Consider the following 16,610-nt stretch of genomic DNA (forward strand, 5'->3'; position numbering starts at 1 on the left):
AAATGCGCTGACATTGCTTTATATCGAGCACCGGCTGCCCAGTTAAACTGTGACTATCACCAGGTAACGTAGGCGTGTTTCTTGAATTAGCAGCAGGTGTTAAACAGCTGACAGATGAGGAGGAGGATGCATGCAGGTAAACTGAGGGTCTGTTGAGCTGATCGCTGGTTTCGTGAGAAAAATGTCAGCTCGTTCTTTATATTACAGAAGCACAGAGACACAAGACCAGGCGGAAAGAGACGATCGTTCGGTGAAAATGAGAATCTGCGAATGCAACATGTGGAACACGGAGAGTGGAATATGTAAACAAACCGGTTAACGTAACCCCCTGCGTGCACTCTGCATGCTAATTGTTAGCAGAGCTAGTGAAATCTCTGAAAACATCTGAGCACTTTTGCAAACATGTTCTATGTTGACAACCTGACCAGACATACGGCGCGACATTCGCGGCTAAAACACTGTTAAAAGTGTAGCTGGTGACAGAAAAACGGGGTATTTTAAAACTACACCACCACCATTGCTGCCTGTGATTTGATCTGCATTCTGGGATACCTGGCTGCCCCAAGTCTACACAAGCAATCGATTATCTAAGATCGACCTGTTTTGACTTACTTTGCACGGCAACCAATCAAATGTTAGAGAAGCTGCATGGGCAGCGTTAACCCCGCCCCCTGAGTTTGATGGGTGAGGCTGACAGATAAAATTATTTCATGATGAGAGCCAGGCGCCAGGACTGCCAAAATGAAATAAATAAATATATCATTAAATAATTAATTAAATGTGTCAATAATTAATTAAATGTGTCAATAATTAATTAAAATGTGAAATACATAAATAATTAATTAAATGTGTCAATAATTAATTAAAATGTGAAATACATAAATAAATAATTAAATGTGTGAATAATTAATTAATTACATGTGCCATAACTATTTATTTAATTAATTAATTCCAATTTTAATTAATTATTGACACATTTAATTAATTATTTAATGGTGTATTTAATTAATTCATTATGGCAGTCCTGGCGTTCCATACATGGTACCTCTGCAGTTCACTTGATATCATGAGTGGTCTTCTTGCCCCATCCAAAAAAAGATAGCCTTGTGTTTGTGCTTGTTTTTGCTCTACAGTTGCCCTTAACTAAGCGATTTAAGGCAACTAATAGAAGGCCCTGAAGTCAATAATCAATAGTAATCTACAAAGCAGCATTACATGTCTGAATACTTTTGGGTGTATGTTTTATCTTTATCATCCTGAACAACACTGACAGTACTGAGTAGAGTTTAAATAAAGAGAAACAGAGCTCAATTCTCTGTATAAATCTTCAATTTGTTTAATGCAAGCAGTTTCAGTATATCATGACAGATTTTTTCTTTAGAAGGAAAAAGGAATTATTACATTGATGTAGTCTATACATTTTGGGGGGTTTTTATTCCTAATTTGCGTAACCTACTTGTATTTTTTATTATTACTATGCTGTATTATAATTATACAAAATAAATGCAAAGTTGCACACACTATCACACGATTTAAACATATGAAACATGATTGGGTAATCATACAGGGCGTTATTCACATAGCTTATGTTTCAGGAATGCCACAGTCAGTCAAACTGTCCATTTGATGGAGGAGCAGTGCGGTGACGAGGAGTGTGACGATTACATATCACAAATTCTTCTCCCGATTTCATAGGGTATTACTCATTAATGACACACGTTACACACATTACCCTTTCAGTGGATAAAGTTATTCCCATCATAGATGGGATTCCATCTCCTACTTAAATATGCAATCATGATGAAGTAGATGCATTTTTAAAAATATGCTTCATTATTATTGTGTGTGTTACCCAATTTAGTATCTAATTCTTGCGAAGCCATTCTTTGCACTTTACCAGAAGGTCCTCTTGGATTTTCAATGTGAACAACGTCCCTTTTTCATAGCCAATCACAGCAGACATTTCCAAAAGGAATTCCACAAGAGCATCAGGACATGTTATTGGTGGCCTGACATGAGCCATGACAGCAGCACCATACAGGATGCAGTGAGTAGACTGCTCTTGTGGATCACTCCACTATTTACCTCTGTAAATGGGAAGGGGGAGAAAAGTCTTTAACAAATGGTTCTAAGATATTGCAATTCCTTTTTAATATGATTGCATTAAAAATTGCTTACTTGTGCCATTGACAACAACACTGGTAGGGTCAATGTTGAAGGCTGTTATGTTTGAGGCAGCATTGATTAAAACAATTCCAATGTCAGTTATATTAGGGACCCCTGAAGATGGAAATCCAATGTTCATTTCATTGATAATTGATCCACTTCTGCAAAATGAATAAATAAAAATATTGTGTTATTTTCATAATTGTATTAATATTATTATTGTTGTTGTTGTTATTATTGTTGCATTTGTAAATTTCCATCCGTATATAAAACAGGAATTACCTGAATAAAGTCACTGTCAGTGACCGGAATGAGTTCAATCGTTTTTTATAAAACGGTGTAAGCTGCAAAAACACAAAATATTCTCTGAATACATGTGCTATATTGTTAGGTTTTGCATTTATTTATTTTCCAAAACAAACACTGAATTATAATGCAATATGTAACTTTATGCAATAATATATAATTTTATCAACTGTTCATACAATTTCCATTTCGATGGTCACATATTGAATCCATTTCCCTTTTCATTTTACTGATAAAAGCAGACAGGACTTGTCAGAAGCACTCACATTTTTTAACATAGAAAATTAAATTTGTTTGCACATTTGTTTTTACTGTGAAGATCATGCAAATGTTTCTAATTTTCACTATCCAATCAGGTTCCAAACTATGATGGGAAATTTACTACACTTGTATTTCAAAAGAAAATTCTAAATATTTGTAAAGAAGATGAAAAATACAAAGAAATCTATCATTATGCACATATACTGCAATACTATAATAGCTCGTGTTTTCTTTTTTTTAATAATATGCATATGTTTGGGTATGACATTTTAAGATGGATACTTACTATTGTTTCTATGAGCGTCCTTCGATTTCTAAATGCTGTAGATGTAGAATTCGCCAAGTCTTGTGTGAATGTTTCATTTGAGGTGAATGTAAGCTTTACTTCTGTTACTGGCTCAGCTGTTGTAATTGTTACAGGTGTAGTGGTTGTAGGAGTCGTTGTGGTTGTGGTTGTGTTTGTAGTATTCATTGTCGTTGCAGTGTTTACAGGTGTAGTTGAAGCTGTTGTAGGCACCGCAGATGTATTTGTAATAGGTGTGGTGTTTGTAACATTTGCTGTGATTGCATTTGTAACTGCAGTCATCATTGGTGTTGTAGCGCTCACAGTTGTAGTTGAAGCTACTGTTAAATGCCAAGAAAAGAAAACAAGCCGATGGTTTAACAAAAAGTTTTAAGATATTGTGAGTTTAAAGTATAATAACATGAAATATTGCTTACCTATTTCACGGACAACCACAGAGTTTGTGGTAATGTTGAAGGCTGTTATATTTGAGGCTGAATTGATCAAAACATTTGCAATATCAGTTGTATTCGGCACAGCTGAAGATCCAAACTCAATCCTTATGTCACTGATAATTGATCCACTCCTGCAAAATGAATAACCAAAAATATTGTTTTATTTTCATTACTGTATGACACATACTGTTAAAAATTAATCTGTATATAAAAAGGGAATTACCTGAATGAAGTCACTCTCAGTGACCGGAATGATTTAAATGTTGCCTTGTAAAAAGGTGTAAGCTGCAGAAAAACAAAATAATCTCGGAATATATGTGCTATATTTTTAGGGTTTGTGCTTCTTTATTTTCCAAAGCAAACATTGCATTTACGCTGCAATAAGTCATTTGCCAAGTTTGTTTACAATTCATAGAATTTCAGTTTCTTTGGTTACATATTGAATCTGTTTCTTTTTTAACTAAATATTTTTAATCTTTGAAAAAACTCAACAACACAGAAATGCTAATAAAAGCATACCAATTTGCAGGACTTTTCAAAAGCATTCAAATTTAAAACATGATCCAGTAATACAAAGTTATATGTGCATGCACATTTGTTTATACTGCTGTAATCATGTGAATAATTCCAATTGTCTCTTGCTTACTCTGCAATCATATAGAGGTACATGTAATGTCACACTAAAATTACTTTTTTTTTTAAAGTTATGTGTGTATGTGCATGCATATGTTTGGGTATGAAACTTCAAAAGGATACTTACAGCTGTCTCTACAAGCGTGCTTCGACTTGCAAATTGTGGAGAGTTAGAATCCGCCAAGGCTGGTGTGAAGTTTTCATTTGAGGTGAATGTCAACAATAGTCCTGTTACTGGTTCAGCTGTTGTAGTTGTTACAGGTGTGGTGGTTGTAGGAGTCGTTGTGTTTGTGTTTGTAGGTGCAGTCATCATTGGTGTTGCAGTGTTTACAGGTGTAGTTGAAGCTGTTGTAGGCACCGCAGATGTGTTTGTTGTAGGTGTGGTGTTTGTAACATTTGCTGTGATTGTGTTTGTAACTGTAGTCATCATTGGTGTTGTAGCGCTCACAGTTGTGTTTGAAACCACTGTAAATGCCAAAAAAAGAAAAAGAAAACAAGCCTGTTTGAACAAACAGTGTTAAGATATTGTGACTTTCAAGAACAATAACATGAAATATTGCTTACTGATTACAGGTGTGGTGGTTGTAGGAGTCGTTGTGTTTGTAGGTGCAGTCATCATTAGTGTTGCAGTGTTTACAGGTGTAGTTGAAACTGTTGTAGGCACCGCAGATGTGTTTGTTGTAGGTGTGGTGTTTGTAACATTTGCTGTGTTTGTGTTTGTAGATGCAGTCATCATTGGTGTTGTAGTGCTAGTAGTCGAATTTCCAGATGTTGTTGGAACTCCAGTTGTTGTGGCAGTAACTGCTGTGCTCACAAGCTTTATTACCACTGTATGCAAAAATCACAACAATAAAGGCTTTTTATAAAGCTTTCTTTTGTATTTGTATTTTATTTTATTTTTTAATAAAGGAGTAACTTACCTATAAATGTCAATAAAGCTTTAAAGATTTGTTTGTTACCCATTGTGGCTGGCTCTTGAACCTGTAGTATTTGACAGTACAAGTATTTACACAGCAATAAACAACAACAAAACAACAAACATATTAATGTACTTTCAAATCTATAGATATATTTATATTAGTTTTAAGCACATGTTAACCTTTTCCTTATTTAGGCTATTTGCAATTCAGTTTGCTTTTCGAAAATCAAAACTAATTTGTGCTGCTGTTTTGGACTATGTTGGTCAATGCTAAAAAGAAAGAATTAACATCACCAAAACCCTCAACTGCTATCATTAACTATAACACTACACTTATTTGCCCTGATTATGAAATCTAATCCTGTTACTGATAATTATTCACTTTTAAAATACTATTAAAGATACTGGTTCTGTTTTTCTGTAGCATGACTAGAACAAAAAAAAAAACTAAACAATTTCTTAAACTGCATTTCATAAAAAAGAAAAGAAAAGAAAAAATCATGAGCAAAAATAACATAAATAAATAGCAATAATCTGTTTTATAGATACAATTAGAAACACTTGCACTCCCTGTATATGGACTATATATGAAGCAATGCACTTACCCTGAGCAATGGTCTAATGTGAAAGCAGCTGCTTCGGGTGACTGCTCCCTGTTCTTGTATGATGCCACTAATTTATTCAGGTTTTATATCTGTTCCTCTGAGCTTATGACACGTCAGTGAAATATGAAACAAAAGCATTTACTTCCTGAATAACTGATTCATTGCCAATCCAGAGTTCTGTGGTTCATTCCTTTCACATGACTTAACCAGATGTCATTAGCTTAGCGGTTGAACAGGCAGGGCTGCAATTCTTCAAACTCAATCTGTTAGAGCAGGTTCTGCTCTTTGATTGTGTGATTTTCTTTTTCACACAGACGAGTGTAAACATCTATCATAAATTGAATTTTGATTTGAAATCCACTATGGGAGCAAAGCTGCAAAACTTGTTACTCCTTCCATTACATTCATGTGGTTCTGCTACGCCCACTGTCTACTGACATTCACATCAAACCTGGTCTTTTCTTTTTCTTTGTTTCCTTTGGGTTTTTCCTTCTTTGCTCCTTGTTTACTGTGCATTAGTTTTGTTTTGTTTTTTGTCTTGTAGTATTTTATTATTTCAGTGGTGGGTGTGCCATTTACTTTAAAAAGATGACGCCACATGTGGAAAACTAATGCCACGTGTGGCGATGTGGAGACTACACTTTAGATGTTCCATTTGTTTGTGAATCAAACAAATGTATATTGTGTACTCCAAACATGCCTGACATTTACCTGCATACTATTTGGTACTGCACCTCAGTTAGACACTTTTGAAGTCAAATTACAGGTCGCCTTTCACACTTTTTGAGCTGCTGGATGCCAGTGTACCTGTAACTCTATATCTCAGTCAGCTTATCATCTGTGCAAGGTCTACCTACTTATTTTCTCTGTACAGCTCTTACTATTCCTAAGAATGTCACCTGTTATGGTCCGTGGGAGTGGCAGGGTTTTTCCACTGTGTGTCATGTCTCCTCCTCTGTGCAGAGCTGTCCTTGTTCTCTCTCGTGAGCTGCACCTGGAGCTGATTAACGCAGCAGCATTTAAATCCAGCTTTGACAACTACCTTTCACCAGAACATCAGCTAACCAGCGTTAGCATCAGGCGATTCATGTATTTTGCTATCTTTGTGCTTAGACTCACCTTGCTTTCTCTTGTCTCTAGTTTTATCCACTGACATTCTCTCCACGAGTGCACAGTTCCTTTCAACCCGGTCGCTTGACCTACCTGCCCAATCTCAGCCATAGCTCTGGTAAGGTCTCGACTTACATTCTCACCTGCCTGCCTCCCTGTTGAACTCACGGATCATCTCAGATTGGATCAATTGCACACTCACTTGCACATTCTGTCAGGGGCTGGGTCTGTGACCCACCGTTTTATGTTGTTTTTTATTTTTTGTATTTTTCTGTATTAATATAATGTCACATTCATGTACTATTCTTTTTTTTTATGTTTATTTATAAGATTTTAAGACAATTACATAAAATCACACCAGACAAAGGAAGCAATGATATCTAAGCACGAAAAGAAAGACAAAAACTAAAACTAAAAAACACACACAAAAAAAACCAAAAAAACCCCAGAACAGAACAGAACAGGAAAACAATAGAATAGAATAGAATTAAAATAGAATTCAACTTTATTGTCATTGCACATGTTACAGGTACAGGGCAATGAAATGCAGTTTGCATCCATCCAGAAGTGCTTTAGCCATGATAGAGATATATTACAATATATATTAGAGATATTACAGATATGTAAGTATATTACAGAAATGAGTCTATTATGGTATGTTATAATGTACACGGTATGAAGTATGTTATGAATATTCTATAACTATAAGTATGTACAGGCTGTAGTGAGTACAAGCTATGTACAGGCTATGACCAGGATATAAATATGAAAAAAAAAACTATGCAGAATATGAAATTTAAAAAAAGAAATCTGAGATATACAGTTATACAGAAATGTGAACTATGCAGGTTATAAACAGTTGTGGGATTAAAAATTATTGTATGTAGAGAATGATTATTTACACAGAGCTATACAGTAGCAGTTAAGATAAGTGAGATATGTGGATAATTTCTACAGAGGCTATATAAAGTGCTAGTGGTTGTGAGTGGTGGTTCAGTCCATGTTATTATTTTGTGTTTGAGGGTACAGTTGTCCATTGTGTGTGTGTGTAGGTGGTTGTGGGTGTGTGTATGTCCAGTCCATGAGTTTAACGTGGGTCAGATGTCAGGAGGCAGAGTTCAGGAGTCTGACATCTGTGGGGAAGAAGCTGTTCCGGTACCTGGTGGTCTTAGGCTCCTGTAGCGCCTCCCAGAGGGCAGGAGGGTGAAGAGTCCATGTGATGGGAGACTGGGGTCTTTGATGATTTTCCCAGCCCTTTTCAGACACCGCTTCCTGTAGATGTCCTTTATGGCAGGAAGTGGTGTTCCGGCAATGCTCTGGGCAGTCCACGATGAGCTCCTTAGTCTTCTCGGTGTTAAGCAGCAGGTTGTTTGTGTCGCACCACTCAAACAAGACAAGAAAATAAAAATGACAGTCCAAATCAAAAGTTCAAGAGAAATGCTAGTGTCCAAAGAAGATGATCTTTTGTGTGAGGTTATTGTCATAGTTACTCTCATACTCCTGCTCAAAATCATATTCAGAAACAAGGCCAAAAAAACCAAAATGTCCATCAAAATCACAGGAGCGCAGGGAACAGTTCATGACTCCTCAGGGGGCCGACCCGGAGGGTGACGGTCCAGAAAATCATAGTTCATGTGATCAGGGGGCCGGCCCGGAGGCCGACGGCACAGAAGTCCATGGTCGAACAGTTCCGGGGGCCGTCCGTGCGGACGGCAATGGTGGCGACATGGAAACCGTTCAGGGGGCCGACCGTGCGGACGGCAACGGCGTAGAAACAGTTCAGGTGGCCGACCGTGTGGACGGCAACGGCGTAGAAACAGTTCAGGTGGCCGACCTCGACGGCGGTGACGTCCAGCAGGTGGCCGAAGATTCCCAGGTGCAGAGCGAGGCTTGGGCGGCGGCATAACAGCCGTAGGACCAGGCGACGCTGAAGCAGAGGCTGGACCAGGCGTAGCAGAGGCCGGACCAGGCAAGGCAGAAGCAGAAGCCGAGGAAGACTCGGATGAGGCCGAACCAGGCGAGGCAGAAGCTGAGGCCGGACCAGGTGAGGCAGAAGCAGGAGCAGAGGCCGAAGCCGGACCAGGCGTAGATGAAGACTCTGACGAAGCCGGACCAGGCGTAGACGAAGACTCTGACGAAGCCGCACCAGGCGAAGACGAAGGCTCTGACGAAGCCGCACCAGGCGAAGACGAAGGCTCTGATGAAGCACAGGCTGGAGCTGCAGCAGGCGAAGCACAGGCTGGAGCTGCAGCAGGCGAAACAGAAGCAGAATCTGAAGGTGGCTGGACGGGCTCCTCGGGCCCCCCAGCTGACGTGGCTTGAGGCTGGACGGGCTCCTCGGGCCCTCCAGCTGACGTGGCTTGAGGCTGGACGGGCTCCTCGGGCCCTCCAGCTGACGTGGCTTGAGGCTGGACGGGCTCCTTGGGCCCTCCAGCTGACGTGGCTTGAGGCTGGTGCGGTTCTCCTGAACCCCCAGCTGACGTGGCATGAGGCTGGTGCGGTTCTCCTGAACCCCCAGCTGACGTGGCATGAGGCTGGTGCGGTTCTCCTGAACCCCCAGCTGACGAGGCATGAGGCTGGATGGGCTCCTCGGGCCCTCCAGCAGACGAAACTTGAAGCCGGCTGGGTTCACCCGAACCCCCAGCAGACAAAACATGAACAGCAGGTGTAGAGACCACCGGCTGGACAGAAGGCTGAGCAGGTGATGGAGCGAATGACTGAGCTGAACAATGGGGAGCTGGCTGAGCTGCACAGTGGGCTAAGGGCTGAGCTAACGGAAACACAGGAAAATGAACTATTGACTGGGCTGCTAACAGAGCTAATGACTGAGCTATAGACTGAAAAGCATGCAGTAGTGATGGTGGTGTTGGTTGCGGACTGAATTCTCCTGAGCCTTCAGTAGAAACAGGAACGGGTGCAGGCACCTGCTGGACACTAGCCACTCCCACCCGAGGAGTAGGTACGGGTGCGGAGACGGGCTGTATCCTGGCTGACCTCACCCTGGGGACCGGCATGGGTGCAGGGGTGGACTGGTTCACAGCCCCCCTCACCCCGGAAGCCGGGACAGGCACCGGCAACGGCTGGGCAACTGCCCTTCCCACCCGAGGAGCTGGTACGGGTGCAGAAACGGACAGAGCCTCAGCTGGCCTGGAAACCAGAGCAGGGACCAGCTGGGCCTCAGACTCCCTCACCCGAGGAACTGGTACGGGTGCAGGGGTACGCTGGGCCCGAGCTGCCCTGGCAGCAGAAACACGAACAGGCAAAGGAGCAGGCTCAGAAAAAACAGTCTTAGAAACGGCAGGCTTAGGGTTAATATGTATTGGGTCGACAAAAACAGACCTAGCAAAAATGAATCCGCCGTCCACTTCATGTTTAGCAGTCTTAGTATTAGCAGTCCTTGGGTTAACGGTCTTAGAGTGAGCTGACTTGGGGATGATTGAACCAGACTTAACAAAACCTGAACTGAGTGTTGTAGACCTGGTAGAAGTGTTAACAGTTTTTCCTTTAACCGCATGTGCAGACTTAAGCGAGCGGGAATTGTCTTTCATCCCTCCCTGCGTAGAGGGAGTGAAACAAAACGGATCCTCCCAGTCCACGTCGTCATCCATAAGGGAAATTCCCCATGGATCGGAAGTGAGCCGATTGTTGTTAATGTCAGACGGGACGTGAGAATAAAAGTCATTTTCACTCACCACCGTGAGCTGCTCAGCGATGTCCGGTTTATGGCGCCGTGCGCGCCGCTTCCTGCGAACAGAGGAAGCTGGCGGAGCGAGCGACTGAGCCCCTGGTGCACAGAATGGTGACACCGAGGCTGGAGCGTGAGCGCCTGAAGCCACACGGAGGACTCCCACCTGAAGCGAGCGAGGCTTAGATGCAGGCAGCGCAACAGGCGGGGACTTTCGGCAGCTCTTGGGACCTCCGAGAGCTAGCCGAGTCCCGTGGAAAATGCGCTCGTAGTCGGGGGTACGCCACGGCTTCCAGCGGAGCTCCTCCTCCAGCTGGGCGAAGGCTGCCTCCCGACGCTCGTAAAGCTCGCGGTCTGCTGAGTCCATAGTGGTCAGGTCGTACTGTCACGGTCTGGCTGGGGCAGACCGTATGTGTTGCAGAGGAGGACTCAAACGCAGACCAAAATGTGGTGTGGATTAACAAAACAAGCCGTTTATTGAAGTTAGCAACGAGGGTACAAAATAATAGGGCATCGGTGAAAACTAAACAATAACCTAAACTGGGTGAACTAATAACAAAACATGAAAAACCTTAACCATAGTGAACTGACATGGGTACCTGGAGATGAGACATGGATGAGCAGACGACCTGACAATGGCATGCAGAAAACAAAGGGCTTAAATACATACATGAGGTGATCAGGGGAGGTGGAGACACATGGGGGAAACAGCTGACAGACATAAACCTAATGACAGGACCAGGAGAGGAAAGCTAAATACAATAAACAAAGAACACATGACATTGTCAGAATAAAACAGGAAATACTAAAACTAAAACATGACAACACAACTTAACAGACCTAATATGTGATGAATAAATACAAAACCCCAAAACATAGAAAACCCAGGAACAATAACTGCCTAAACTAAAGGCAGATAGGAAATAACACAAACTAAATCACATAACAAAATGAGACAAATACAAACATGAACTCAGAGCGCTGGGTCAGAGACCCAGCCTGTGACACAGCTGGCAATCGATAAAACTTCTAATGACGCTACCGTGTCCAAGCTAAAAAGGTACGGTCAGGGAGATGGAGCACGCGGTTACTGTTTGCTCTGATAATATAGCTGAGATGAAAAACACTATGTAGAAAGCCCAGCAGAGGATGTACTTCCTGAGGCAGCTGAAGAAATTCAACCTGCCAACACGGACGGTCAGGGAGACCCAGCCTGTGACACAGCTGGCAATCGATAAAACTTCTAATGACGCTACCGTGTCCAAGCTAAAAAGGTACGGTCAGGGAGATGGAGCACGCGGTTACTGTTTGCTCTGATAATATAGCTGAGATGAAAAACACTATGTAGAAAGCCCAGCAGAGGATGTACTTCCTGAGGCAGCTGAAGAAATTCAACCTGCCAACACGGACGATGATGCAATTCTACACTGCAATCATCGAGTCCATCCTCACCTCCTCCATCACCGTGTGGTACGCTGGAGCCACTATCAGGGACAAACAGAGACTGCAGCGTGTTGTGCGCTCTGCTGAGAAGGTGATTGGCTGCAGACTCCCATCTCTGCAGGACCTGTACACCTCCAGGACACTGCGGCGTGCAGCCCGGATCTCAGCTGACCCTTCTCACCCTGGACACAGTCTGTTTGACCTGCTCCCCTCAGGCAGGAGGCTCCGGTCCATTCGCACCAGAACCTCTCGCCATAAGAACAGTTTCTTCCCCTCTGCTGTTGGACACATGAACAATAACCACATGATTGTCCCCGCCACTAACACATGACCCTACGCTGTGTCACTGCATCATTTCATGTTTGGCACTGATCACCACCTGCACTCATGTATATATCTTTCTACGTAGCACTCATAATTCTTATTCTCATGTATATATCTCATGTATATCTCATGCACATATCTTTCTTTCTACATAGCACTTTAATTCTTATTGTCTGCACTGAAGCACCGCAGCAATTTCCTAATGTTGTAAACCTCAACATCTGGCAATAAACCCATTCTGATTCTGATTCTGATTCTGAAGGGCCTCCCAGCTAACGTAGCCAAGCTGGAAAATAAATGTGAAGAGTTGGAGTCTAGGACGCAGTGTAACAATGTTAGGATAGTGGGAGTGCCGGAGGGCCCTGACACATGCACCAATGCTGCCGTAGCCTCCTTGCTAAAGGAAGCATTTGATCTGGGGAAGAAGGTACTTTTGGATCGGTCCCACAGGAACCTCCAACCCAGACCTAAGCCTGGCGACCGTCCACGAGCCATTGTATGCAGGCTTCATTACCACACTGACTGTGTTGACATTTTACGACATGCTAGAGAACGCCGACAGATTAAAGTTGGAGACCTGACCATCTCAGTCTTCCCCGACTATACTGCTATGGTAGCACGGGCTTGTGCTGCATTCAACACGGTCAGGCAGCAATTCCATGGCATTGAAGGTGTTCGGTATGGCCTGTTTCATCTAGTGCGACTTCTCATCACACATAAGGGTGTTGAGAAGGACTTTGTTTCAGCGGAGGAAGCCAGTAATTATGTCAAAACTTTGATCTCTGGGTGAGCTTCGATAGCCATTCAGTTTGGTACTGTAATGCTACTAAGGGTTTACGCTCTCGTTAGGTTTAACGCTTCCTGTGCATCATTTTCTTAGGGCGTTGCGCTAGTTATTGTACTGTTGGTCTGCTGTTTCATTTTATTTTCATTGTTATATAATGAGACTAAATCCTATGTTATACTCATGTACTTCGGATCAGTCCAGCACAATATTTTCTAAGCTTACTGCATTGATTTGCACAGGACTCGTTTTGTTTTGTTTTTTTATGCACTTCTGTTGTAGTTGTTTTTTGTTAAATGTTCAGCAACAACGGGGGTGTTTTGTTTTGTTTTGTACATGTTTATTGTTGTGCGCACACTGTTATACAGTAGGGAAGGTGGCGGGAGTGTTTTTCTCTCTTGTTTTTATTTTTATTCAGGCTCCAGTTAGTCCAGTCACTTTGGTGAATCATTTTTGCTACTTTGGGGTACACTGCTGTCTCCTTTGTTCTGTTCTGTGGAGACCTGTGTTAGGATGCCTGGGTCGTTGACCCAGGGTTTTTGAGTTTATTATAGTATTTATAATTTCTAGTCTTTGGTTTCTTTGAGTTCTGTCTTATGGTTTATGTCTCTGTCTTCTCTAGTTGCTCTGTCTCCCCTGTCAGCTGTATCCCTTGTCTAGTTCATGTCTCTGTGTATCCTTAGTTGCTATATCCCCGTGTCCAGTCAGTGTCTGTGTCTGCCCTGGTCCCACGTCTCTGTTCCCTCTGTTGTAGTGCCTGCATGTGAGTCTGTGTCTTTTGTTCAGTCTGTGTTATGGGTTTCCTGTTTTACTTTGAAAGTCCATGTCTGATGTTAATGTGTCTGGTTTTGCTTCCCCTTGTCTCGTTAGGCCTGATTTGCCTCAGCTGTGTTTCCCTCCTGTTACCCATTCCCTGATTGCTCCCTCTGTGTATTTAAGCCCTGTGTTTCTCTGTGTCTGTGTCGTGATCTACCGTTTACCTAGCTGTGTGTTCTGGCAGTCCTCTGGTTTAAGTTTATTTTGATTTTTTTTTCCCCAGTTATGTTATATTTTGAGGTTTACATTAAAGCTGTTTTGAGTTCACGACTGTCTCCGGAGTCTGCACCTTGGGTCCTATTCCTGTCTGCACACAGCCACACATAACAGAAGATCGCGACCAGAACATGGACCCCGCAGACTCTTTTTCCTCGGAGTACAACACTGAGATGGAGCGGATGGTGAGCCTGCTCGACCGCATCGCCCAGTCCCCGGATTTAAGGACCATGGCAGTTGGGCTGAGTGCGGTGGAGGCCATTATTCAATATAACCCCCGGCTTAGCCAGTTTGCTAAGGACACTGAGTTGGGGAACACCATAACTGCCTGGAGAGAGCAAGTCAGGGCTGGTGAGCTTGCTCTCTCACTCACTACATCTTCCCCACCGCCGCCCCAGGACAACGCACACTCTGCCTCATCGCCACTGCAGGCTTCCTCTCCTTCCCCACACCAGCCGGGACCTTGTTCGCCTGTCCATTCGCCTGCCTTTTTCCTGGCGGCTGTGTGGTCGGAGGATGAGGAGGAGGTCTCCATTTCTCCACCGGTTCCCGGTGTCATGGTCGGCTGTGTGGCAGGCAGGCAGGAGTGGTGGACCCAAAATGCAGGATTCTCAGGACACGAGGTTTAGACAGAAAATGCAGCTTTATTGCTGGAGCAGAACATCAAGATAAAATAAAACTCACAAAAGCAAACAAAACTCTAAACAGAGATGCAGGAGGACTGGAAATCCTAAACACGCAGCAAGTGAGGGTGAACAGACGTTAACGATGCGACACAGAGTAGGGGAAGACACAGACACTAAATACAAGAGGTGAACGGAGCAAAGAGGAAACAGCTGGGAGACACGGCTGACGTTGATTACACTGACGAGACAGGGAGAGCACAAAGCTGAACGCACTGACAAAGGACACAGACCTACAAAATAAGACAGGAAGCACACGCCAGACAGAGACAGACTCGTAAACAGGCATAATGACGTCATGGACAAACAGAGGGACATACGGGCAGAGAAGACTAAGCACAGGCAACCTAAACCAAACATAAGGGCAAGATAACAAAACCTAAACCAGACATAATCATCATCGTCATCAACATCATCATCAGATAACTAAAGAATCAGAATATAATTATAATCAAAACAGTATCACCAGAGAATAACCAATCCATAATGCAAAAATAAACCAAAACATAAGAAACTCAAAATGCTGGGTCGACCCGACCCAGGACCGTGACAGTACCCCCCCCCTCAAGGGCGGGCTCCAGACCGCCCAACAGAAGCACAAAAAACAGCCAAAAACAGAAAACAACCCAACCAGGGTGGGCGGCAGGGGACCAGGAAGGAGGGACAGAGCCCAGAAAGACCCAGAAGGTCAAGTTCAGGGGGCCGACCCGGAGGCCGACAGTGCAGGAGGCCAAAACAGTTCAGTTCCGGGGGCCGACCGTGTGGACGGCAACTGTGGCGACGGGCAAACAGTTCCGGGGGCCGGCCACGCGGAAGGCAGTGGCGGCGACAGAGCAGATCCGGGGGCCGGCCACGCGGAAGGCAGTGGCGGCGACAGAGCAGATCCGGGGGCCGGCCACGCGGAAGGCAGTGGCGGCGACAGAGCAGATCCGGGGGCCGGCCACGCGGAAGGCAGTGGCGGCGTTCAGGAGGGCGTCCACGGTGGCGGAGATGCCCAACAAGCGGCCTGGCAGATGACCGACGATGTGGAGGCGGTAGTAGGGGACCTGAAGGCTGCGTGGCCCCTGCAGCCCCAGGCGAAGCGGAGGCTGGACCAGACGAGGCGGAAGCGGAGGCTGGACCAGACGAAGCTGATGGGGATGATGCGGATGCGGAGGCTGGACCAGACGGGGATGATGGGGATGATGCGGAGGCTGGACCAGACGGGGATGATGGGGATGATGCGGAGGCTGGACCAGACGAGGATGATGGGGATGATGCGGAGGCTGGACCAGACGGGGATGATGGGGATGATGCGGAGGCTGGACCAGACGGGGATGATGGGGATGATGCGGAGGCTGGACCAGACGAGGATGATGGGGATGATGCGGAGGCTGGACCAGACGAGGATGATGAGGATGCAGAGGCTGGACCAGACGAGGATGATGAGGATGCAGAGGCTGGACCAGACGAAGTGGATGAAGCCAAAGCAGACGCTGAAACCAGACCAGGCGACGAGGATGAAGCCAAAGCAGATGCTGAAACCGGACCAGACGACGAGGATGAAGCCAAAGCAGACGCTGAAACCGGACCAGGCGACGAGGATGAAGCCAAAGCAGATGCTGAAACCGGACCAGGCGAGGCCGAAGACTCTGAGGCCGCAGCAGGCGAGGGTGATGAGACTGCAGCTGGTGATGAGACTGCAGCTGCTGGCTGGACGGGCTCCTCGGGCCCCCCAGCTGACGAGGCAGAAGGCTGGACGGGCTCCTCGGGCCCCCCAGCAAAAACAGTCTCAGACCCAGTGGGCACTGGAGCCCCTGGCACACACAGAACAGAACCAGCAGGTGCGGAGACCTCTGGCAGGAACGCAACAGAACCAGCAGGCACACGGGCCTCTGGCAGGAACGCAACAGGACCAGCAGGCACACGGGCCTCTGGCAGG

At 44.6% G+C, this 16,610-nt stretch overlaps 1 protein-coding gene across 1 annotated transcript; it reads right to left on the minus strand.

Moving 5' to 3' along the window:
• Window positions 1-1,311: 1,311 nt before the first annotated feature.
• On the minus strand, window positions 1,312-5,701 carry LOC146714981 (uncharacterized). Its single transcript, XM_085451330.1, has 10 exons — window positions 5,629-5,701; window positions 5,025-5,085; window positions 4,669-4,932; window positions 4,232-4,569; window positions 3,695-3,756; window positions 3,454-3,602; window positions 3,020-3,357; window positions 2,449-2,510; window positions 2,179-2,327; window positions 1,312-2,087 (listed from the first exon to the last, which is right to left on the minus strand). The coding sequence occupies exons 2-10, from the start codon at window positions 5,065-5,067 to the stop codon at window positions 1,999-2,001; spliced, it is 1,494 nt and encodes a 497-aa protein (XP_085307456.1). The 5' UTR covers window positions 5,068-5,085; window positions 5,629-5,701; the 3' UTR covers window positions 1,312-1,998.
• Window positions 5,702-16,610: the final 10,909 nt, after the last annotated feature.

The sequence above is a fragment of the Copadichromis virginalis genome, linkage group LG3 (assembly GCF_057382275.1).
Source record: "Copadichromis virginalis isolate Kocher_CV1m ecotype Utaka linkage group LG3, C_Virginalis_male_GT1.1, whole genome shotgun sequence".
Classification (NCBI taxonomy): domain Eukaryota; kingdom Metazoa; phylum Chordata; class Actinopteri; order Cichliformes; family Cichlidae; genus Copadichromis; species Copadichromis virginalis.